We start from the raw sequence: 26368 nt of genomic DNA, 5'->3' as shown, positions 1-26368 counted from the left end.
TCACAATTATTTTTAGGAGTCTCTCATTAGCAGCACCCTGCAAATACACACTGTATCCAGCACCAATGGGATTCAACTACATCCAGTATTCTACATTCTCTGTGCAATATTCAGTGTAATATATACAGCACATATGTCTTTTCTACTGCTATAATTAGAAAATAATCCATTGTACTGTACGTATGCATGTACACTGAGAGAGGTAAGAGTGACATATATCTTTAGTTTTGTGCTGATTATGTCTCATAAGCTGGATGGAGGGAGGGTGGGTGTCAAGAGGAAGAAGATGCCTGCTACACTTCCTGTCAAAGGTGTTCACTGTTTAAAAAGCCTAGCGGCCCCACGAGAGGGGGCCGGGCTGTTACCAGGAAGGGGAGAGGGAGACAAAGCAGACGCAGGTTATATAGCCCTCTCTCACCTCATTTCCTGGTGCCTGCCTCAACATCCAGACAAACTCCAGCACTGCCATGAAGATGGCCACCAGCAGGCCACACACCAGCACCACGAAGATGCCGCCGATGTTCTCCATACCCAGACCTGGAGGGACGACGGGCGAGTGAAGTGGGAGATGATGGGGAGAGGGATTTATGGAAGAAGGTAAAATGAAAAGCATTGTTCTAAATGTGGTTTTGAAAAGCTGGAGTGGAGCCAAACAACGAGATCGAGATGAGGATTAGCCAGAGACACACACCTTTGGCTCGGTGGTCCTCCTCCTTTGGACACTTGCCACCATCCCACCACTTCCTCTTGAGGATCTCCAGACGATTGTCCTCCTGCAGCTTGAGAATGGCCAGGTCAAACTCATCACGGTACACTGACCCTGGAGGGAGGAGAGGGGCAAAGCTCACAGACGCACACTGCGACACACTTAAAAGATGTGCGGCGTTCAACCTTTAGACAAAAAAAGAAATCTTCTTATTTTTTATTACGACGACCCCATTCGAAGACTTTGTTTAGCAAAAATGACCCAACACTTAAAATATATGATTAATGGGCTTGGTGCCATTTTGCAGTGTTCTGTGGTACGGATCATCATTCGATGTGAGTGGGGTTTATCTGTCCTAGGGAAATGAATCTAGTTTACATTAGGTGGCAGAAAACTGCAGTTCGACTCAACCTCAGATCAATGTGCAAGTAAACCCTGTGTTTTTCCCCCCAGAGCAGCAGTCGAGTCATAGGGCAACAGTTCCGCATGCAACAGAAACAATATTTAAAATTCCATTTCTCGCACTCCTCCCATGGCATCAGCCGCTCTGTTAAAGTCGAGCAGTAAGTCTCCTTTAGTTTCTCACTTTTTGCATCATTTTCCCTCACGATAACGGCTAATGGTTTGGATTTGCCGAGGCTTTACTTTTCAATTTCACTCTCCAATGTGACATTTATGGTGGATCCTCCGACTAATGCCCCTGCTCTTCTACAACATGAATTATAGAGTGCATTTAAGCAGCAGCTTTTGCCCTCTGCTGCCTTCGTTTTACACTGAACAAACTTTCTTGTCGGTCTCAGCCGCTGTCTCGAGCCTCCGTCCTTCCTTTTAAGTCTCCCTCCCTCCCATCTGCCTCTCCGCTCACCCAGCGGCATGCCGATGCCGTAGCCCTTGGTGTCCAGCAGTCCTCCAATCTGCGTGAGGTTGCAGTTCCTCTGCCTGTAGTACTCGTTCATGGTGCTCTCCAGCAAGTAAGCGTAGTTGGACTTGAGGACACGGGCGATTCCCTCCTCCGTGCTCTTCACAAACACACTGGGCTGCTTTGAGTGCATGAAGTTCCACATTCGCTGGTAGGTCTGGTAGCGAGAGTTCTGCAGAGAGAGTTCAAGCAGTCGTATGTCAGAGTAAACAGACATAGATACATATTTCAAGATTTGCAGAGGTGGATTGTTAATTTGTTTGAGTTTTTCTCGACTGATAAATTCCTGATCCTCTGATGGTCGGCAGCAGTTAAATGTGAATATCTTTTCTCACACACATTTTTTCCATTTGAGTAGCTTCAGAGTCCAGAACAGAAATTTCACTTAACATACCCGGCTGTCCTCGGCTTGCTCTAGGCCTGTCTTCTCTGAGTTATTCAAGGCCCAGTAGACATAAAAGCAGCAAAAAAGACAAGGCTAATGTCTCTCACTCCTCCACCCAATATCATCCCTCACTGTCTCCCTCTGCTGTATCACACTCTTTCGCTGTGCCTTGCTGTTTTTTTACTCTCTCTCTCCCTCTATCTTGAGAATATGAAAGAGGATAGTCTATGTCTCTCCTAGAGACGTGGACAGTGCCCCGTCTCCCCGAGGAGAGGATATTGAATGGGTTGTAGTGAAAAAACAGACAGGAAACAGATACAACATTTGGTCAGAGGAGGCAGACAGGAAGGACAGGGTGGTAATGAGAAGGATAACATCACAGATGGCCCATTGATCACAGAGGGCCCTGGGGTCAGTCTGTGTATGTGGCTGTGATCTAAGAGCATAAACAATCTATCACATGCAATGATGTGCGTAACCTCTGACCTGGAAGAAGGTCATCGTGGACCCTCCGTGCATGGTGCCATATTCTATCGCCGTCTGATCTGCCAGGTCGTCTACCGACTCTATCGGCACCTCCATCCTCTGGACTGTTAGGAAGGCAGCGAGGTTGGCAGTGTAGGATGAGATTATGATTAATGTGAAAGCCCACCTGTGGAGGACAAGAACATATGTATTCACCTATAATAGTATGTAAATGGAAAGACTCGAGTATGAAGACAGATCGTCTGGGTGGAAGTGTGGGAGGATTAGAATAACTGCGCACCTGAGAGGAGAAGACACTGCAGGGTTTTCAGAGGACGAGGAGGTGGGATGGATGAATGGGTGGATGTGTATGGACGAGGGTGAAAATGCGCAGTTTGGATGAAAGTGGGTGAGGGTTTAGCTGCAGAGGCAGACATACACAGACAATATCTCACATATGCACATGCGCAAAAGCCACCACGATCTCATTTCAAACCCTGATGTCCCAGAAACCTGAGCAGAAGCTTGAAGATCACATCAGAGATTAAATCGATCGTCCATGATGGGGTAATATGCACAAAATTAAAACAGAACAGAATTTGATGGATTCATACCAGTGTGGATATGAAAGCCAAAACACAAATGCACTCATGTGTCCGTGCGTCTCCGTAGCCAGTACTAACCACACTCCGCTGACACAACGCGTTGACAGAGCTCTGGGGGCGATGGTGGAACCTTGCTGCATGAAGCCTCCAACAGGGAACCAGAAACTGTTGCCGAGGGAGTACTGATTGATCAGCAGGTTGCAGCGACCCTTCAGACAGGGGTGGGGGTTGTACCACTCGTAGGGCGTCAATCTGGGGAGAACAAGACAATGCGGGGCGACAACAGATGGTCAGAGGAGGAATACAGCCAACTATGGAGTGGGAAGGGGAAGTTGGATTAGGTATTTTGATGAGAGCAAAACTCAAGAGACCGGCAGGAGAGCGAAATGGAGAAAGAACAGGAGTGAAAGGCGAGGAGTTAAACAACTGAGCACAAAGTCACCTTGACGCTCTGGAGAGAGAACAAACCTGCTTCTCATTCCCCACGTGCTGCGTCCTTTAACAGTGGGGTTGGAGGCAATGTAATTGGCATGTTCAAATTGGGCTGCAGTAATCTGAAATCATGTCACAACTCTGTCATGTGCTAGATTGAGATAGCAGTGTTAAAACTCTAAATCGAGTGGGAATCTTATAAAGTTTTAGTTGAAAATTCCCTCTTAGTGTTTCTCCAGAAGGTGTTTATTTTCTGAACTATGGTGGAGGTAGAGCGACACAAAGAATCTACACTCATGATTCTTGCACTTTTGAGGTAATATCTTCGTGGTTGAATGCACTTATAGTAAGTCTCTTTGGACACAATTGACAGCTAAACAAATGTAATGTGATGGTTTGATTGTACAATCCACACTATGTACATATTGTACGTTTTAGAGAGACAACGTCTGGGAAATGATTGTTTGTTTTCAGAAGTCACATAAGTTTTGTCAAGAGATGCAGTGTAACTTAATGATGTTTCAACTGTAAACACAATTGTGTTTTTCGAGCAGCCGTTGTGCCAGTACCCTGCATGTCCAGCAGGTGTCAGTGTGACGCTGAAGACCCACCACTGGGAGGAGAACGTCTCTTTTACTGTGATGTAGAAGATCAACTGAAGAGAGAAGCAAGAAAACAGACCCCCGTTCCCTCCTCCATACGCCTCCCCCTTTTTTTAATCTCCGCATTTTAGCTCTTTGTTTGTCTCTCTTTCTTTGCGCTCTGCCACCAGTGATCTTTACCTGGCCACCAGAAAGAGGACACAGCTGACAGCCAAGTAGGCCAGAAGCATGAAGAGCCAGACTCCAGGGGAGAAAGGATCCAGGAAGGAGAAGTAGCCTGGCCTACGTCCCTGAAACATAAAACAGACACGGAGGTCAGAGTAAAACTCATTAAGTCCATCTCAGGCCAAGAAACTGTTTGATCCCCCGTGTTCAAATCAAACAAGTCAACCCAAGAAGGGCTTCCGTCAAATGAGGAGGTGAGAGGTTAGGTACTTACACACGTATAATTTGCTTGTTAATACATCCCCTCCGCACAGTCAGTGCCAAGATTAATTAAGGAGACATGTTGCTGAAGTTCAGTGGTGACAGACATTTTCTTCTGCCTGTGTAATTTGGAAAATATGGCAAAGGTGACTGGGACAGTGTACAAAGAGATTTTGATTTTGATAAGTGAAGATTTTCCAGTCCCAACCTTATAGCACTATAATTATATGAATCTCATTTGTGTGTTAACAATCAGATGAACATAAAAGCACAAACTCAGTCTCCCATGAATTGTCAACACAGTTGACACAGGCCTGTATATTGATAAACATCACAGATACATAATACAAAATAACTGAATTAACTGACAACTATGTCATGTTAATTAGAATATATTATGCTTTTACACGAGATGAAATTACAAGGACCGATCACGGTGAACAATTAGAGGACAAAATCATTAACGGAGATAAAGTCAACAGCCGCCATTTGTGCTCTGTACAAGGTTGCATGCAGCTGAGAGAAAGGTCAGATAATCAACTAAACCATTACAGCTACATTAAACAGAAATTCATTTCAGCGACCTATAATTGACTTCCTGTAGGACTGGGAGTGCACAGCGTCCCAGCTCAGAGGGGGAAAAAAAAGGGAGTGAGATTAATGGCGAGGCAAGCTGCGCCAAAGCAGCTATGGGCCGCTTTGTATCAGTTTGGACTAGTAACCAGTTCTCGCGGAGATAAAATGGCTGGAATAAGGTTTGCAGCAAGTAGACCAATGGGAATATAGGAGCTAATTCCTAATGTTCCTTTATCCAGCACCAACAGCTATTGTCCTCTAAATGAAACCAATTACTGTCAAGTATCAGAGTAAGTGTGTTTGTATGTGTGTGTGTTTGTGTGTGTGTGTGTGTGTGTGTCTGCATATTTATCTGCATGCTCAAATTTTCTCATGTTCATGTTCAGCCTATAGCCCGGCTGACCGTGCATCAGCAGGAGAATATAAGCCATTTACACACAGATGCTCATTCACCATCTGTTAATGACTGTGAAATCGAGGTAGACAGTCGAGAGTCAGCAGGACGGTTAAATTGTGGAGGTGATCAAACTGCCAACTGTCTGAGACGGCTGCGCTCAATTTTGAAAATTCCTTTACATTCCACATCTGCGTCAACACGGCAGCCGAGTGAAGCCCACCTGAACAAGCCCAAATGGCGTTTTATGCGAAAACACCAAATTAGCTTCTCCTAGGGGATGTCACGCACGCCGAAACGCCGCAGTGATACATTTCGGAGGTCCCTCGGAAATTGAATTTGCATCAAGAGGGTGACATTATTTTGGTGGGCAGCTGTTATGATGAACGAACGTCCATTTAGACTTGTGCAGAGATGAAAATTCATTATTGAATCTGTAATCACTGAGTAAAATAGGAGGGGTGCGGTGCAGAAAGCAGCAGAGGAGGGTGAGATTCTGTACCACTTTTTTAGCATGATTCAAATCAGCTTGCCAGACCTAATGTCCGTCAGTCTATCTTTAGAGTGTAATGCTTATGATTATGATGATGATGATGATGATGATGATAGCTGTCTTAAAATAGAACAGTGGAGTGGTAAAACACACAATGGCCATCTCAGAGGTACAGTACTGACGCAAAGTGACAACCGGTGCCAAAGCTGCTTCTAGTTGGCACCGGCATTACTGGGGCAGCAGCAGCAGTATGTGCTGACATGAGTCCTCCTCTTTGCTGGTCCAGTTTGGTGCATGCTGAACCAGCGTTTTGTTAACTGCTCACCCCACTTGTCCACATCTCAAGCTCCCTCCGAGGTGCTATTATTAAGATGAAGAGAGCTGCAGAGACGCGGGCCTCCTGTGCGAACAGATGGTGGAGAGGTGAAGGTGTTGGAGAGCACATCAGAAATGGAGACGGAGAAAATGTTGGAAGAGACGGAAGACCACACGACAACAGGAAACTATTAGTATCATTTCTGCTGAGAAATTGTGACCACTGTGTGTGTAATGTGTGCCTTTTAAGACTCATGCCTTGAGACAAAGTTGTGTTTTCAGAAGCTAAAATGATCCATAATGAGGCTGCAGCCGACACACTAATGCGCCAACCAGAGTCAAATAGGCTACAACATTTATTCTGTCTGCACATTTCCATAATGTGTTGGGATATTTTTCTCTGGAAACGTTTGAGCCGAGTCCTAGAAAGAAACATGTTGCGACAACAAAGAGCATGATATTGCTCACTGAGATGTCTGCCAGTGTGATGGTTTTAAAGCCTTGTTGGAGCCGAGGTCGGCAAAGGGAACCGGTAGATTGACTCCTGTTGTCAGTGATGTAATTATGAAACAGTGCGTTTGTCCTTCACAGGGGCTTACCTCAGATTAATCTCTGTGATCGAGGGCTCGGTGTCACTGGCATTAGCACAGTTATAAATAACTTTTACACACAAATAGTGAGTGTATCTAATGAATCGTACATTTTTCAGAGATAGACTGACTCGAGAAGGCAACTGAAGAGACCACGAGCACATTCACCCGGATGGCCAGGGATTGTGGTGTGAACAGTGAGCTCATATAGGTGGGCCGCGCTCTCTTCATTGTAGAAGGTAAGTCTGTGTATGAAAGACAGACTGTCAGTAGCTGTGTGTGTGTTTGTGTGCGTTGGTTTCAAAGCTTGTCAGGGTTCTGTCTAGGCTGTCCGTCATCTGCAGCACGGCAGATGCAGTACGTGTTAGGGCAACCTGGTGCACAGGGAAGCACCGGGGCTGAACAGGGAGGGAGCAGGTCGCTGACTCCCGGCTGAGGAAAACACAGCATCCACCGCTACTCTGGTCGTTACTGTCGAACGGGAGATATGCTGCACATGTGGAAGAGTCAGAAGACTCCAAAAAACTCTTGATAATGACCTAACAAACTAGGAGTACTAACATTAATAGTTGCCGTGCGTTAGATGTCAAAAACAAATCTGCTCCTATAAACAGAATTCGGAGCAGAACAAGCACCAAATGTGAGCGTATGAATAAACATCACAGCCACAGGTTGCCCTCGCTCTTCACGCATAAACGTTCGCTGTTGTGCTTAAATTATTTTTTATTAGCAGCAGGGGAATAATTTTATGGAGGTTTATGGTCATGTTAAGATGATAAGAGGGCGTGAGGCGAATCGAAGGGCCGAAGAGAATGCAGACGCGGCGCAGAGGGTAAGACATCCTTTATGACCTGTTTTTATGAGTACATCTCAACAAACGGAATACTGACAAATTGCTGCCGATGACTTTGTTCGTGTACGTCCCCTCTTCCTCAGATGAGGAGCTCGTTCATTTTAGCTTCCACCGCCCTTGTTCTTGCCCACTGTCCTTCCTGCATTGCCTCTCTTCCCCCCAATGTGTCTCTCTGGGGATCGCCTGGATGCCGGCAGGGTGACGGAGCGGTGAGGTTATCCACTCAAGTATTTCACCTAGTCATCCTCCTTCTTGGTATTCATACCACACTGTTGCCCCCTGAGGCTGCCTGCCTGAATACCAACTCACTGAAGGAGACTCTCCACTGTCATTCCAACCCTCGCTCCCTCCTGCTCGCTCCTCTGCTCCCATTTCTCCATCTTCTCTCCATCTTCTCTCCATCTTCTCTCCACCCCTTACGATTCTATTTCTACCTGTTTTTTGCTCATTCTCTTCTGTGCAGACTTTCTTCCCCTCAAATCCCAGTGTCTCCCACCTCTACCTATCCTGTCTATTTCTGGGCTCTCTAAAAAGTGTGCGCATGTCTAATTGCGTCAGAGCGGTTTGTCAGAGCTGGTTTGTTGAGATGGCCGCGGGGGCAATCTGCGGACAGCAGTCGATTTAGTGGAGGTCACAGGGTCACATTCATAGCAACTCGCTGCTGCGTTTTTCTGTCTGTGTTACAGTGCATGTGTTTATATTGTTTGTGTGTGTGTGTGTGTGTGTGTGTGTGTGTGTGTGTGTGTGTGTTTGTGTAAATGAATGCACGTGAAGCTGCAGAGTATCTGTACACCTGCTTGTGCATGCATGATGCATCACGTGGCAGCAGGGCACTGCATAAAACCATGCAGATACAGGTCAGGAGCTCCAGTTAATGCTCACATCAAACAAAAGAACGGGGACAATATGTCATGTAAGTGACTGTGACCGTGGCATGATTGTCAGTGCCAGATGGACTGGTTTGAGTATTTCTGAAACTGTATTGTTGCTGACCATGCGCTTTCCCCTTAATGGCCACAATTTACCACCTTCTAATGGATACCTCCAGCAGGTCATAAAGCAAAAAGTCGACTGAAACTATGTTTCAATGAGTTCAGTGTACTTCAGCGGCCTCCCTAGTCACCAGATGTGAATCCAACCGTTGCGTTGTGGTAGAGTGAGCGATTGGCAGCGTTGTTGTGCAGCTGACTAATCGGCACAAATTGCGTGATGCAGTCACGTGAACATGGACTCAAATCTTTCAGCATCTTGTGGAATCAATGCCACAAACAGGCTGAGGCTGTTTTGAGAGTAAAAGCAGGCCCTACCCTGTATTAGTACAGTGGTGTAATTTTGTCTGAGGTGTGGCGAGAGAGTCAATAAAGCTCTATATGTCAAGCTCTGCCCTCGGGGCAGCCGCTGAATATAAGACAGCTTCCACACACCCATAATTAACTCCTTTGTCTAATTAGACACCACTCTCTCTTCCTCTTGTACAAACACACACACACGCGCACACACGCACGCACGCACGCACGCACGCACGCACGCAGGCACGCAGGCACGCAGGCACGCAGGCACACACACACCTCAAAATAAAGCAAACGTTGAAACAATAGAACGGGCACGGATATTAAATACCTCGGAGCGCTGGGGTCTCCGGCTACACCGTATGATTTTTCTGTGGTACAGATGATGAATGTAAAGGGAGGGAAGGCTCATATGAGAAGAGGATGACAGTCGCTCTAGGTTATGTCTGAGTTCATAACACTGACGCCCAACTGAGGCCAGCAGTGACACATATTGTGCTGACTGCTGACGCGAACGTGTGCCGTTTGATTTGTGTGTAAAAGCAAATCATATTTATATGGCCTAAAACCATGCGTGTCAGAGAACAGAAAAGCACACCATGTAAACCACACTACAACATGGCTGTATGCAGTAAAAAAAAACCCAAAAACATTAACCAGACACAAAAGACTCAGGCAAGACTGCCGGAGCGCCTAGACAGGCTGTTTGAGGTTTGTTTCTATATTTTTAGATTTGTCTGGTGCCGCAGAAATCACAAACAGAATCAGCAGACAAGGCAACGGCGTTGCCTCCGGGGAATCAGATTCCCTGTAATTAAGTGTTGTGATTTGCCACTGTTCCCTTGGAAAACTCGACTGTGTCACCTGGCGACACAGTCGAGAGTGGAGGAGCCAGAATAGCTTCAGTCGAGGTTTGTTGCTTCTTTCTGCCGTTTAATACAGGAAATAAATTCTGTTAATTCCGCTGTCTCTGCTCTGACTTGAAGGCAGTGATATTTGGAGAACAGTTTGAGATACCCATGAGTAATTTTGCCACAGCAGGATTTTGCCCTTTTGCTATAATGCTGTTATTGAATATTGTTCATTTTGTTTGGCTCAGATTGCGAATGACTGTCACAGGCTTAATTAATAGAGAAACAAGGCAATAAATAAATAAATACAATACACAAAACACATAAGCAGTGTGGGTCTACGTGAGAGAGACAGACAGGCATACAATACATACATAATGACAAAGAGGAGAAATGGAGATCAAATAGCCGATAGTCTGAGGGTAATTAATACTCAATGGGCGCCTATATTTTTTATTGCATTCGTCCTCTTTATTGATCAGACAGAAATTTTCATTTAAAGTTTGAAATAAGCAACAACCCCCCCTTGTAGAAATCGTTGCGCCTCAGATCGATAGTCAGTGGATCAGAACTAAACAAGTGCAGTCACAGAAATTCAAATATCGAACTGTAGAGCCATGTTAAGGGACCGCTGCAAGCCAGAACTGAGTAAAATGCCAAGAGGCGATGGAAACTTAGAGAGAGGATGAAGAAATGACTGATGGGGCGATAGAGACACACAAGGGGACACCTGTCTTTATTTCCCTCTTATCATGAACCTCTCTTTCCTCTCCGTCTTTTCAAAATCTCTATATACTTCTACTATCTCATGAAAGTCAGCGAACATGAATCGTTATTCTGCTATGGGCCTTCGATCACTTTGCTTACATGCATTTTGAGCAAAATTCGGCAAAGTGCTTTCAAATAAGACTTCGGCCGACGGATTTGAACAATTAAGGTTCATTAATTATTAACTAGAGCAACATTAGCAAAGCCAACGCAATCTAACTCTCAGAAAAATTTGTTAATCAGAAAGTAACAAGGGAAAAAAAGAGACCATTCATAATTAAAAAGAAACTCTGAATTATTAGTATTAATCTTCCCCTCATAATGTTCAGTCAGGACAGATGTAATTCTGTAATTGTTGAGAACTTAGTGGTGGGGCTGTTCTCCATAGTGAGTGTCATCAGGCTGTTATCGTCTCGAGTCATGGAAGAAAAGGTAATTGATGAAAGAATTTCATTTTTGGTTTGTTAACGAAATGAAAACCACTCCATAATAACTGTAATGGTTTTCTTAATTTCTCTCTTATTGATTTCTTAACCAGGAATTTGGTGTCAACAGCATCAAGTCTGTGTTAGTTCAACACAGCCCTGACGGACATCGGCTCCATCTCACCTCCTCATGCCGCCAGCCCTCCTGCGTGCCTCCCACTTCACAGGTGATATGCTACCCAGCAGCCCTTTGGACACTGCACCCGCTACGAGCATCCATTGATTCTCCCCAAGTCCTGCCATCAATTGACTCCCTCCCTGCTACACCTATTAGTATTGTGTGTTCAAACTATGGGAAGGTGGGAAGCAGGAAGGTTGGCAAGAAAAGGGAGATGGAAACAAGAAGGGCCGTGAGTAAACGCCCCTCTGGGATACTATACTAACATTAGCCTGTGCACGTGCCAGAGAACCTCAGTGCGGACCGCGGCCAGCGCCACACTTGACCCTGCTGTGTCACCTTGGGTTTTAGGGGGAGGACTGGTGATGAATGGGCGACTGACTCTGCAAACACTGGCCCATTTCCACCTGCGATGCTGGTGTTTTACAGCTTCTTGCTTGGGCCTGCTCTCTCTAAGATGTGGACGCCGTTGCCTGTGAGAATAAGATGGCCAAAGGAGAGGTGAGAAGAGCTGGCCACAGTTAAAAAGCTGTGACTGCAGGAACAAAAGAGGAAGGATGTTGGGAAGATAAAGAAGAAGCAAGAAACGGAGGCTACAGGTTGGAACAGAGGACGGAAGCAGGGAGAGGAAGGTATTAGCCACGAAAACACACAAGTGATGGGGTAATGGAGTAGATGGGAGGTGATGAAGAGGAGGACTGGTGGAGGGATTTAGGCAAATGAAGAGAGATTGAGTCAAAAGGCCAAAAAGGTCAAAACGAAGAGGAGTTCTTTTCCAGCTGTTAGACATGTTAGCTTAAAGTCTTCTGTGGTTTGTCCGAAAGCTGTACTAGAGACAGTTCGATGGGTGAGTGTGTGTGTGTGTGTGTGTGTGTGTGTGTGTGTTGGCTGGTGGGAGGTAACTTACCAGGTGGACGCGGTACATGATGCTGATGCCAAGGGTCATATAAGGCTTGGAAAAGTCAATGACCTTTTCACGCTCCGCTGTGATGGTGAGCCCTGCGACTGCCAGGTCAGCTTTCTGAAACATAAGAGGACAAGTAGTATCACATCACGTGTGCGCACAGTCAAACGCGTACACTCCCAGGGGTACTGCACACAGCCGTGAGGTCGAGACATAAGTTTATGACATAACCAATAATTTAAAGGGCTTGAAAAGAAGATGAGTATGAGATAAGAAATTGAGCTACTGGTTGCTGATTCTCAAATAATAACCTTTTGTACCTCACAGCCTTTGTGTCCGCTAGTAGCACCATCTGTGGTGAGCATAATCCTGCATTGGTGCTGTGTGTGTGTGTGTGTGTGTGTGTGTGTGTGTGTGTGTGTGTGTGTGTAGGGCACAAGAAAGCTCGGGGTAACCATTGTGGCTGGCCCAGGGAGCATTGTCAAGACAAATCACTTGACAAAGCAGCTGCTGGTAAAACACACACTTAAAGACACACACACACACACACACACACACACGCACACACACACACACACACACACACACACACACACTCACAAACACACACACACACGCACACACACACATGCGCTCGCACACACACACACACACACACACACACTCACGTAGAAATGGTCAATGTATGCTGACTACTGGATGGCTCCCTGCTCATAACACAGGCCAGCAAAGTGCAACTGCAGGGGATTTTTTCATCTCACCCAGGAGGAAAGAGTGAAAGCAGCAATGCATTGCGCTTTGTCTGCTGCAGGAGAACTAAGAGGATTGGCGAGACGGAGAGGAATGGGAGGATAAGAGTGCAGAGAGGGGAGCGCTGCTGCTGCTGCAGCGCCGCAGATATTCAAACAAACGGTTTCGACGTCAAGGAAAGACAGACAAAGAGACGGGCATCAGGCGAACATGAAAGACTGTGTTTGTCAAACCCGCCTCGTCGCGGTGTGTAACTCTTTTCAGAATCATTCCGACCTTTTGACATTTAGAGATTCATCTAAAACCCCCAGTCCCTTTTGTCTGTGCTTCAATTAGCGCATCACACGTAAAAATGTCCGTCTCTTTAATTCCACCAAAGCCTCGACTCCACACTGAGGCTTAATGTCTCCTGCTGGCCTAAATGCAGCCCACAGGCTCTGACCCTCCATTTTCATCTGTCCCCAGCTTCCACCTCCGCCTTTTTTCCTTTTCTTCTTCTGTCCGTCGTTTGAAAGTCTGATCGCCTACTCCCAGCGCCGGAAGAATGCCACGCGCAGGGAACGACCGTCCAGGCAATTTGAAAGAGAAAGTCACTGATCCTTTGAAAAATGAACACACAGTTGTAACAGCCACTGAAATATTTATGCGGTGATAGAATATTAATATTGATTACTGGATTCCTCTGCCTGCTCGCCGTTATGTCTTCTAGTGCGACTTAAAACAAGACGACCAACCAACCAACAAACAAACAACGCTGTGTGATGCTGCTCAATATTACATCACACCTGTTTCCACTTGCATTCAATCTCTTCATGCTAATCCGGGAGAAAAAGGGACAAAATAAAAACTCGAGGATGTGGAGGATGAATTAAACATGACCCTCCAGGATGTAGCATCGGGCTTCAAGAGTTTAGACGCTCGAGATGCCGAACGCCTTTGTTCTCTAACTGCACCACTGTGGATTAAGGAGCCGGGGACGTACTGTACTTAAACTATGGTCTGGATTCCCCCTGGCCTGACTCAGTGCTCGCTCATGCCGTCTGACACCCGTCAAACTAATCACCATCACACAGCGGAACGTCGTCCAGTCTGAACGGTACTGGCAGGGACACAGACAGCTGTCGTGTGGGAATAACCTCAGGCTGTCCTCCATTGCTGCAACAAAGTGCATATTTCATATCCTTCCAACTTATCCATTAAACTCGGTACCATGTGCTCTTCCTTTGTTTCCTTTCACAATCTTTTTACTCTGCCATATTTCCCATTCCTCTTCTAAGCCTTTAACCAAATAAGCTCAAGCATTTATGTCCACTGTGGAACATCACCCCAAACATCCCCGGTCCCATGACAAATCCTTCTCTCAAGCACGCCTCAACTTTTTTGTCTGCTCCCTCCCCCCTCACCCACATTGCCACCCCACCGCTCAAACTGCTCATAAAAACACAACTCGACTTCAACCCCGGCCCTCCTGAAGGTCAGCCTTCCTGAGGCAACTTGCAAGATTAGGACGAGGGCGGTGGCAGGCTGTGACAATAACAAGAGCAGGCAATTCTTGCTTTACATAGTTAATGACTTTGCCCTCCATTAGCCCACAGAATTAAGACAGATCACCACTGGGGATCGACTCAATCCCTCTCAGCTTCATTCCCTTTTCCCCTTTCCTCGCCGCGGTGTTCCTCCTCACTCGTTTTTTGGTCATTTCACTTCTTTTCCTCACTCTGGTCTCGCCTCAGCTCCCTTATGTATCCTTATCTGAATGTTAAACGCTGCATGCAGCACAGCTGGGAGAGCGTAAGTCCTCACTCAGAGATTTAACATCAGCAACGACATTGACTGATTCAGGAGGAAAGTCTGTTAAAGTCCAGTCAGAGGGCTCGAGGAAAGGAGCCGACAGAGAACAAGCCACCAACAAGCCATGACTGTTCTGGAACATAAAGTGGTTGAGCTGGAAAGGCCAACGACTGAATGAAAACAAAAAGGAAAGCTGATGTATGAGAAACTGTATGAGAGCTGATTTATATGCTTTTGCCTCAAGGGAAGTGCTTTGGATATTGGTGTACTTACTTGTTTATATGTTGAGATAAATAAAATAATTTATGGCTCTATAGGGCTTGTGTGCAGGCTACACAACAGTCTCTGCATGTGCACTGTACATATTTACACATACCCTGGATATGAGCTCTCCGACCATGCCAGTCCACGTTCCGTTAGCTCCTGGAACCCCGTACAGTCCGTCACCCACCAGCCGGATGCGATACTTGAACTTGAGAATATCTGCCAGCTCCTTCAGCATGTCCACACAGAAGCCTTCGTAGCGGTCGTTTCCGTCCAGCTCTTGGTGGTTGTGCCGCAGCATTACGTATGGATTTTCCTGAAAAACACAGGTGGGTTTGCAATGTAGACACTGACAGTGTATTGCACAGTCACAGGAAAGGCAAATCATACTGGATCGATGCTGCACTTTGTACTGCGTTATGAAGGGGCAATACTGATTGTAGAGAAAAAAACTGGCTTCTGTATGCGCAGAGTGAGCTTCCAAGACCAATGGCACTAATGAGGACAAAGACATACCACAGACCAGATGAGAATGGTTAAATACAATACAGCATGGAATTGCATTATGGGAAATGTTGAATACACTGTTTTTGGAGGCTTGATCTATACATGACTCCACAAGTCAGAATATCTTAGACCATGTGGTTTTAATATTGATGATGCTCCTTAAAATCCATCTCTTGGAAACCCCTCAAATCGCTGGAGTTCCCAGGTTAAAGTTTAATGTGACTGCTGCTACAGGACCTGACCAAAGCTTTTACAGTCGGAAGAACGGTGGAGGCTTCCCATATGTCCTCTGGAGGTCACAATTCACAGCAGATTTACTGCCGTCAATGAAAACTGAGATTTGTGAATTTGAAGCAGAACCTGGCACTAAAATCCGGAGCAGACAGGCATGTGCTAATCGGTTATATTCAGCAAGAAGTAGATTACAAACAGGGGCAACGCTGCACGCTGCACGCTCACACAGGCCACTACACACCTATTTACAACCTGTCTTTTAGAGAACCAATTCTCTATACGGCTGTCTGCTTATTTATGTCTTGTTTGGTCATTCAGTTGATGCTGTGGGAAGATTTAAAGAGCCCCTCTGTGATATATTTTGGGGCAACTCTTATTGTGCTATTTTTCAAATAATGCAACTGTCAAAGTGGTGCGCTCAAGCTCCGCTACATCATAAACTACGCAGCGTTATGTACCACTTTGTTGATGCGCTGTCCCTGCACTCAGCTCGTGAATCCAGCAAAAAGTAACTGACTCTGGCAACGTGCAATCGGATAACAATGACTAAGTCTAGGAGTGTCCTCATGCTGACGCTCTCCATTATTAACGGAAAAAATGAATAAATAAACAAAGCAAAGGAGAAATAAAGTTCTCTTTTCTTTTTTGTTGTTCGTCGATTTTTAATGTTTATTTAAACAGGACGTTTTTGTGCATATGCAAAAAAATACACTTGCTCACTAATGTTTATTTAATCGTGAGCTCGTTAGAGCTCGAGACTGACAAGTACTCATGTCAAGATAAATGCCTACAGCGGGCTGTACCAGTCATCGCACACTCATGCGTGGATGCCATTTGAAGCCACTGTTTCCTCACTTAGGAGAGCGAAACGTGAGCAGTGTGAGTGTGGAGCTGAATCTTGAGGACCTTGAATAGATGGTGAAATTGTTTTGTCAGTAGGAAAACGTCTTTGTGTGAATAACAAAAATAATATTTTAACCTCAATTGGGAACGTTTGGTGCACATGGGGTGGCACAGCCGTTACCTCGACCTGCCCTGTTGTCACAGCAGCTTTGCGGTTCCACCTGTAGCTGCATGCTACAGGATGGGGTGTGATCACTGTGACACTGGACCAGTGTTATCAGAACATCGGATGGCCGGTCGCGATGAACCGCTGCTCGCTCCCCCCTGTACACCGCACGGCAAACGACGCAGGGCCAAGCTGAACATCGCCCGACTCCAAAAAACAGAAGAGTCGTACGACTCAGAAATCGGGGCAAAAAACGGGTTTGAAATATTAAAACCTACAGCAACCATGTCCTTAAGGAGGAACAATATATTTGTGACTTGTTTCAAAAAATGTACATGCGTGTCTTCAATAGAACTGACTTGGCTTTCGATTGACAGACAGTCTGGGGGAAATCAAAAAAGCTCATTTGTGGTAAAACTATTGAAAATATAGAAGGGGAAACAAAATGTGTCTGGGCTCAGAGTCAGTCAAGCTTTCAGCCACTAAGTGACTATGCAAACCACAATATGAATCTGTCATTCCACTCATTAACTGTGTAAAAAAGGCACACGTCACCTCACTGGCCTAACGTAACATCTATGCACGCTTATGCTTCAGCTTGCTTCATCATGACGCATGATACATAAATGCTAATTTCACAGCTCACCGACTGCTCAAGCCTTTACAGTCGAGCCAAAGGGAGCCAGAAATGTTCACTCTCCTTCCAATATGTTCAACAGTGTTACAGAGGTTTGCTTGACGGGTGTTTCACGCGATGCCAGCTGAACTGAGAGACAGGAACGTGCAGTGACACAAACCCACTACAGTCACAGAGCAGCTCTTAATACCTAAAGCGTGAAAGAGCTGAAAGGTGCCTGGATGAATGACGGGTTTTCGTCCCGCTACAACACTTAATTTAAGCAAAAACCAAGATTCCATTTCCTTTCTTGTTGATTTATGTTTGAGGAGGAAGCCTTGAGGAAAGGTTTCTACACTATAATCATTACAAATGGCCACCGTCATTAGGGAAGCTCAATCTGTTGAAGTGAGGCGAGGGAATATTGCCTGTGTATCTTTCCTCCATCTTTTGAGTGTTGACCCGGTTAAGTACAGACTAATAAAATTGGACCTGGCAAACATCAATCACACCAGTAAAAACCCTATGGCAATCAATAACACTGGGACTGTTTGCCTGTTATCAGGCGAAAAGAGGTGTTTCCTTTTACTCCCCCCCCCCCACCCCGTCATTTTTCTTGAGTTTCAATTCCTCTCCCTCTGTGAGGTCGAGTTGTTCTATAAAATCGTCCAGGTCAATAGTGTCTATTTACCAGACCGCTGTTCGGTTGCAGGAATGGAAACACAACAGCTAATAAAAGTAAATATTTCTGCTGCAGTCAAACTCATCCTCAGACTCACTTCCAACAAAGACCCTGACAAAGAAGATCAGCACAAGAGCCACTTTGACTGGAAGCCTGTGAAAGTTGAGAACAAACTCATATAAAAGAAATAACAAATTTCAAGGTATGAAAAGTCTATGCAGGGGAATGAAAGTGCTGTCTTCCACGAAGGCAAAATCACAATGAAATTTCGCCTTCCTTCTTTTGCAAACCACAGCAATAAAGCCAAGAGTTTGAAGCTATAAAGAAATGCAGACTTTTAAGGCAGCGTCTTATTCCCAGGCCAAGAGGAGTCTGGTTGTGGACTGATAACTTTGGAGGAGAAAGCACTCCCTTGCATATGCACAAGCAGGTAGCACACACACACACACACACACGCACACACACACACACACACACACACACACACACACACACACACACACACACACACATAGCGCCAGGTGGGAGTTTCTCCTTTTAAAACCTCAGGGTGTTCAAGATGTCTTCACACAGCCCTCCTCACTTTCCTCAACTGTTTTCTTATCCTTAAGAAGTTGCTCTCCAGAGCTCAGCAAACTGGCAGCGGAGATACAATTCTCTCTCAGGGCCCTGTGGTCCCGTTTGAAGAGGAGCCACGGAAGCTCCGACAATATTCGTTAAACTAGTAGGTCTTTAGAAAAAAAAAGTCTGGGTCATGTTAAATTTTTAGTTTTGTGCTTCACTGTAAAAAACCCCCAAAAAGAAACAGGAAAACACCAAACTTTGAGAAATGAGTGTATCGTGTACACACGCCTCAGTGCTCCTGAGTCTGCTTTTATCAGTCGACACTATGTGCACTGTTGAATTTTTCTCATTGTGTATGTGAGCGGATTTGAGAGCACTCAGTGACACAAGGGTAGTCTGCAGGAAAACTGAGCGAACGTGTGGTCGTTGACAAAGGCAGAATATAGCTTTTCACAGTTGGGACTCGAAGCAAGTTTCAGGCATTGACAAGAAAACTCGAGTCTCGAGTTGGGAATTTAAATATTGAGACGACGTGGTTCTCCAACAGTCGCTGAAAGCTGTCATCAAGGAGAGATGTCCCCACAGGTAGAGCTCTGCTCCGTTCGATTTCTTTCAGGAACGAGGAATAACACCGAGCCGAATATCTGCGGGCGCATGAGTATTATTCAAGAGCCCAATTAAACAGTGACACATTAACACCCAAGGCTGTTTCATGATTTGCGAGTGGCATAATAACCAGTGTGTGGGGGGGGACACACTACATATATTTGTGGCTGCATGCTTAGATGAGTATATCCTTTATTCAGAAAAATACACCAGGTCCACTTGAAGAGATGATACCTGTATCTCTGGAAATCCAGCTTTTAAAAATTGCAATGCAAATCAGCTGAGATCAGGAAGAACTGTAAAGACAGAAATGAAAACAGATTGCTCTTTCTACCGCTCTACTGCTGTTTTTCAGAAGCCACAAGGCACACGACTTAGAGCAAAGTGAATTATCGTTACTAAGCAAAGAAGCCACATTTTCTATTACGTTGGTGTGGCCACTGAGGCCATGAAGACATTATTTAAGAGACCATGAACACATTATTTCCCCCAAACTCAATCAGTGATTAGAAACGTGACCTGTAGCCTCTGCAATCAATTCTTCAGCTTTTTTTTTCTGAAGCTGTTTGTGAAATTGAAGTGGGAAGGTGATGTCCATATGGCAGCGTAATGAAAGTGCTCTGTAAAAGCCAGGTGGACATGTCGAGAGTGCACACAGTTACACAAACTGAACAAACACACACAGACGCTTGTAAGGGAGCATCCATAAATACTGTAAGTGATAGTGCAGGCACACACAAACACACACTGCCTCCCGGGCCAGTGCTACAGGTAAGGAATTCTTATGAAGGCTTTCAGCTGTGGCCCGTCTGCCGCCCACAAGCGAGATAACGGCGACACGGCAATCACACCATGATGAATGAGCTGTGATAGGCACTGAAGATTGCTCCTTGGTGGCTTCCGAAGTTTGGTCCAGGGACTCGGTATCTCAAAAGTGAAATCAAATCTCTGTGCTCCGCCAATTCGTTCTTTCACACTCTCTTTATGTTGTGAAAATATTGTCTCATTTGTACTCCCCCTGAACGCACACACACACACACACACACACACACACACACACACACACACACACAAACCTTCCCCTCCTGTGTGAAATGAACCGCTCCACGTGAATCCCAATCAGTCTCAATGAGACGAGTGAGTTGTTCAGTGGCAAAATGGCAATATGTCCTTCCCGCATTCTCACGGGTCACAGCTGATAAGGCAGCAGCTCAGAAGAAACACACTGGGTCGATTGGCTCCGCTCGCAAGCTACTTTGTGTCTTATCATCTGATTCATCAGCGAAGAGGAGGAGGAGCTGGACGAGTGAAAGGGTTGTGTGTGTGTGTGTGTGTGTGTGTGTGTGTGTGTGTGTGTGTGTGTGTGTGTGTGTGTGAATGCAGCTGACTGATAATGGTAATGGTTTTACACATTTCCAATATAAATCTATGTATCACCTTTGATGTTTTACAGTTGCCCACCAACATATAGAAGCGATATCAAAGCTACAGTAAAAAAGAAAATGGTGAGATTGTCAAGAGCATTATATTCCTCTCACAACGTTCCCATTGCTTTTGAGGAGAGTCTGTCCCAGTGTTCACCATTATCCCAAAGTATTTACAATTCAATGTGTTCAGACTACTGGAACATGCAAAAGGAAGAAAAGTCTTGGAGAGAGATTGGGGAGGCAGTGGGATGCAGTCAGGAGATGATAATATTAGGCTTTTACTCTGTGGCCATTCTGAGAAGCATAAACATATTGGTTTAAAAAATGTCTTTAGTATATTTCCCCAATACAAGAATGAGAGTCTGATTAGGAGATACGGATGTTTGGTCTTGTCTAATTGACTCCCAATTAAACCTTAAAGTTAAAATTTGATTGGCCATTTGCTATATAATGACAATCAGAGCAAGAGCAGCAGTTGAGTGAAATTATGATTTCATTTGTCTTTAGTTTTTCATTGATTCAGAAACCTAATTTACTTGCCTTTGGTTGCACCAATAGACCGTGGCGACTGTTTGAACGAAGCTTAAATTGAGGAAAATCATGCCTTTTGAATTCTATAAGCTTTTAAATCCATAGATTACTGATGATAAACATGGCAGCCGGTTAAGGACACTGCTAAAAAAAAAGCATCTGTGGCACAGCTACCACAGTGAGGGTAGTGAGAATGAGCGCTTACAGGATCTATATTTACAACAGAGGCTGAGAATGGCTGACATGGTGAATTATTAGCTCCCGCTGATGCACTGTGATGTAGTCTCGTCTGAAGTACTCAGAGCAAAACAACCGCGCAGCATCAGTTCCTCTGATCCCAAGAGGACTGAGCTTGGATCTGAAAACACAAAATGTGTTTTTGATATGGTAATTGTCTGTCAACCGCAGAATGTCAGCCACATGTAGATCAGCCGAGAGCGGACTGCCGTTGATGTGTGCGCATCAGTGTGCATACAGCAGTACCAGTATACAGCACTTACCAATATTGTCGTGATGGTGAGAGTGGTGTTGAAGAGGGTGTCTGTCACATTGATTGATGGAAGCTTCCTCTTCATGGACAGTCCATTTTCAGAGTGCCACACACCAATCTGCAACGAAAGCACACAGAGACTTACTTAAGCCATAATTGTAACCACTACTTGCCTAACCCTAGGCCTTACACTAATCTTAACCTAAACCTAAACTTAACACGTCTCCAACTTCAGATTTCATGATTCAGGTTTTGGAAACTCTTTGCCCCCATAAGAAAGACGTGTAAAAAGAAGTGTAACCAGATTTAGGTCCCCAAAATGTCATTCATGGACCACACACATCGGCCCACACCCCGAGACCATCACCTGGCAAAGGCCAATAGAAACAATCTGTATTCAACTGCCTCCGTTTTCTCCATAGAGGACTCAGTATAACCTTCACAACAGACAGTGTGGGAGAGACGGACGGCAGTGGACACGTCGCCACGGTGTGACACGGAAGGTGTTAGCGAAAGTTGGTGAGAGACCGCAGGAGGAAACAATGACAACCTGTGTGTGGCTCCTTGAGGAGCGAATGCGGGGCATGTGTTCAATCAGAGGCAACAGAATGCATTCATTTAATCAATTACCGGCAAATCCTGTGGCACAGAGCCACATTCTCATTCTCATTACAGCTCGAACGGGGATTCACACCACCACCACCTCACGCCGTGTCTTTCCACCCATCCCCTCTGTCTGTCTCTGCCATCTCCCGTTTCCTTCATTCACTCAGCCCGCGTTTGTGAAAACCTCTTCTCCACAATGGTAGTTTATGTAAATATGAGCATTTTGTAAATATACTTTGCCTCCTGCAGCATTAAGGTACATATTCGCCTTACTCACCTTCATTTTACCATAATGACATTGACAGGAAAAAACACCATGTCTATTTGTATACTCTGACCTTGAAGGATCATACACATGCAGGATAGGAAGAAAAATCTGCAACCCTAGAGTTGTGTGGCATTCGTGACACAAAAAGGGAAACTATCAGCACAACAAATTTATTATCTTTATTATGTGTCACAAGCTATCATGAAGCTGATGCAAATTAGCAACAATTTCAATGTCAAAATTGTGTTATTAGTGTTAGCAGGGCAGATAATCTCAAGATAAACCAAGGTCAAGATGACGTGTAAAATATGGTTTGTGTAATCTTTATTGATTTAATTTATCTCTTGTTCAGATTTAATATGTGTGGAGTATTTTTAGACCTTATGAAGTCATCATATCCCTTTGCGCTCTTACTGATATTATACACTGTCTTTTTGTTATGGAAACGAGTAAGAAAAAAAGGCATTTAATTAAACATTCACAAATTCACAAACATTCATTGGGAAACTCAATTAAAAAATAAAATGATGACTCAAAAGATTCTGTGTTCAGTCATTTACATTCAAACTGTAATCTCCCTTACTATGTAAACATTACCACCTCTATCTCGGGGAAATTATATCCCTTATCATATTAATCAACCTCCCTACATCATGCATATTACACAGGAGGAGTTACCAAAATTCTCAGGGGATTTCAATCCAGTCATGTTGATCAGAGCCTACATTTGGAAGCCTTTTAAGGACGCTCCCAACACGATGGTAAATACTGATGCTGTGATACAAAGAAAAAAGAAAGAAAAAAAAAGGAGACGAGAGAGCTCCCGGAATCAAAGATTTCCTTTGAGAGTCTATGATCAAAAAGATTTTTTCTTCCATTTCCTCTGCTGTACCTGTTGGGAGAAACAGCACCTTGCTCACTTAAAATAGTCAGCAGGTACCCCCTGCAGAGCACACTCCACACGTCGGTGGTGTTGGACTCAAGAAACAAGGAGGGAGAAAATGCGATCATACTGTTGCATGACCAAAAAGGGACCGGTGAGATGGAGGTGTTCGGCAATCAGCGGACACAATCAGTTGTCAGAGCCTGTGGAGGTGGAAGTCCGTGGCTTGGCTGGGCTCAGCAGGTGTCACCAAAGGTCTGAGTGTGGGGGTGACGGAGAGGCTGAAGCCCACCAACCGGAGGTGGAGAGAGGGAGACGAGGCAGCTGGGTGCAGGAAAGGGAACAGAAGCAAAAAGCTGGCGGGGGAGGAACTGGTCCTTTGGTTGCCGGGGCATCAACTCTCTTTGAACTGAGGGAGGGGGTGGGGGGTGGGGATATGTGATTATGTGAATATGTGAGCTGAATATGTGTGAGTCACCGCGACCATAGGAAGGGAGATGTACACATCAGCTTGTGTGAGCAGCGATTCCCGCTCAGAGGCAAACACACCATGACGTTTATCAAATGGACTGAAAAACTTTGATTGTTTTATTTGTATGCTGTAAGACATAATGCAATAAATTACTTTATTATTGATTTGTGCAGTAAAAAGGGGAGGGGGCCCTACTCGTTACGTAGCACAAAAAGATAAGGACAGAGTCTCGCGAATGTGGTGAGACAGTAACACACAACTAATTAATTAATGAAGTACTAATAAGAGCCATTAATCTGAGAGCCAGGAGAGAACATCAGTGATCGTTCAAGTCATTTCCCTTGAAACATAGTGTGAAATTGTTTTGTAGGTTGTGCAAACTCTGAGGGAGAGGGAGCAGCAACCGTTGTATCAATCCTAGTGAAGCACCAGCACTGAGCCATTGCCTGAAACCTCGACATACACACAGCACCACCAGGGGGATCTAATTGCTTCATAAGCTTTTGTCAAAGAGAGAGAAAGCTGCATATTGCCATACACCAGGCTGTGTTTGTGTACGACGATATGAAAAGCTGCAACTTGATGTTTGTCATCTGCAGTGGCCATTAATTTGGTAATATAAAATAAATCAAAATAAATAACTTAAGTGCAGCGCAGCCAGTGAATCGAGGAAACGAATGCAGACACAGTTCCGACTGCTGATGAGTACTGTGCACTATTTATCTTCCTGGGAAACGGGGAGGCAGGAGAAAGAATACGGTAGAACAAGGGGGGGAGCACAAGAAAAAGGCTGAAAGAGAAATAGAAAGATGCAGGCGAATGTCAATCACTTGCTGAGTAGGTGTGGTGAAGCCGGCAAATGGAAAGAAAATCAATGAGAAAGTATGAGCAGCAGCCTGCTAGGGAGGCAGAACATGGGGCGCAGGGAACAAGAGAGAGAGAGACGGCAACCGAGAGAGAGAGAGAGAGTGTTGATGTGAGTGAGAAATGAAAAGAAAGAGTGAGAGAGTGAGGAAGAGAGAGAGAGGGGGGGACGGACGCACCCAGTGAGGGATTACCCCGGGTTCATTCTTCAACCTGGAATTACAGCACAAGGAAAAGATTAGGGTGGCTGCTCACTGGAGCGGCAGGATTGGCTGACTTTGCTGTCAAAAAATGCCGTATCCAATAGGGTGTGGCGAGACTGCACTGTGACAGATACATCCATCACATACGCGGGAAGCAATAGCTGCCATTATCAAACATAATGTCATGCAGCACACTTAGACCCAGGCTAAAGCATTCAGGTGTCACGACGGTGCGAATGAGTCTGAGCCGAAAGGTGAGTGTGTGAGTGTGTGTGTGTGTGTGTGTGTGTGTGTGTGTGTGTGTGTGAGTGTGTGTGTTCGCGGCCGCGTGCCTGTTTTTGCGGCTGTTTGTACTGCACAAGCAAAATATCCTAACGGGCTTCTGAAGATGGACTTTTATTGCTCTTATCGCAACATAATGCTATTTCAGCTTGAGGAAAGTATGCTGGAGTTGATGTAGTTTCTCTTCCCACCGGGGAACATTACCACTTGTTGAATCAGCAGCGAGCGCCCGGTTTTAACCACACAAGAGGACATGTAGGTATATTTAGAGTGCACCCACTCTGCCTGGCAATGATCACATTGTTCAAATGACAAGCAAAGGCCTTGTACCAGTGTGCGTTTGTGTGCAACTGTTTCCTCGATGGACTTACGAGGGGGGGAAAAAATGTGCCAACTCTCCACATAAGCACTCGGGTATTACTCATTGTCGGCAGGAAAGAGGCTAATCAGGCTGGCGCCACGGGCGAACTTCAGGGGCTCGACACGAACAGGTGGTGGTGTAGGTGGTTGTCATTGCCACTCAGTAAAGAGAGGCTCGGGGAAAGCACATATCTGTGACCTATGTGCTGATTGAAGAAGCTACAGCCTTGTCACAGTCTCAACATATTCTTAACCCCGCTTCCTGCTGGTCAAGAAGTCTCTAGTCCCCGGCAGTTGAAGAAACGTGGACAAAAATTGGACCTGGTTACACATTTAAACTCCCTTTGTGTCGTAACGGACTAAACTGTGACCACGGTGTTACTGTAGATTTGGTGAATCATTCTGAAGCCGGGCAGCACACTTGTCTAATCGTCGGAGTGAGACACAGGCTCTGGGTTGAAGCGGAGGTCTTTCCGCTGTCAGAGCGTATCCCCGAAGCAGCGCTGCATGTTCTCAGAGCGCTGCGTCCCCTGTAGAGCAGACAACAAGACAGAGATGCCCTCGCAGTCACAGTCCCGGCTCAGCTTGTCCACCACTGACACGCCGAATGTCTTCACCTACTGCGTGGTGACCAAGTTATCGGTCTGAACACTGAACACGGTGGACAGGGGGCGAGACTTTAGCCGATCTCAACTTTCTCATGATCGCCACACATTCCGACTCTGGCTCTTCTATTCTCCAACTCCTCTGAAAGTGTTAAAATATCTGTGATGTGAAGTGCTT

The 26368-nt window shown here is 45.4% G+C and overlaps 1 protein-coding gene across 6 annotated transcripts in view; it reads right to left on the bottom strand.

Annotated features, from left to right (window-relative positions):
- The window catches only part of grik4 (glutamate receptor, ionotropic, kainate 4), a 234857-nt gene that overhangs the window by 3005 nt on the left and 205484 nt on the right, over positions 1 to 26368 (bottom strand). For all 6 annotated transcript variants that reach the window (XM_035622334.2, XM_035622333.2, XM_035622331.2 and 3 more), the window contains 9 exons: positions 21658 to 21765; positions 15094 to 15297; positions 12180 to 12293; positions 4295 to 4404; positions 3159 to 3332; positions 2497 to 2662; positions 1572 to 1797; positions 692 to 820; positions 419 to 537 (listed from right to left, as the gene is read on the bottom strand). In XM_035622334.2, the coding sequence (XP_035478227.1) occupies positions 419 to 537; positions 692 to 820; positions 1572 to 1797; positions 2497 to 2662; positions 3159 to 3332; positions 4295 to 4404; positions 12180 to 12293; positions 15094 to 15297; positions 21658 to 21765 (1350 nt within the window). The remainder of the gene's footprint in view (positions 1 to 418; positions 538 to 691; positions 821 to 1571; positions 1798 to 2496; positions 2663 to 3158; positions 3333 to 4294; positions 4405 to 12179; positions 12294 to 15093; positions 15298 to 21657; positions 21766 to 26368) is intronic.

Source organism: Scophthalmus maximus, chromosome 11 (assembly GCF_022379125.1).
Source record: "Scophthalmus maximus strain ysfricsl-2021 chromosome 11, ASM2237912v1, whole genome shotgun sequence".
Taxonomy (NCBI): Eukaryota; Metazoa; Chordata; class Actinopteri; order Pleuronectiformes; family Scophthalmidae; genus Scophthalmus; species Scophthalmus maximus.
Note: the sequence above shows the minus strand (reverse complement) of the source record. Positions and strands in the feature narration are given on the sequence as shown.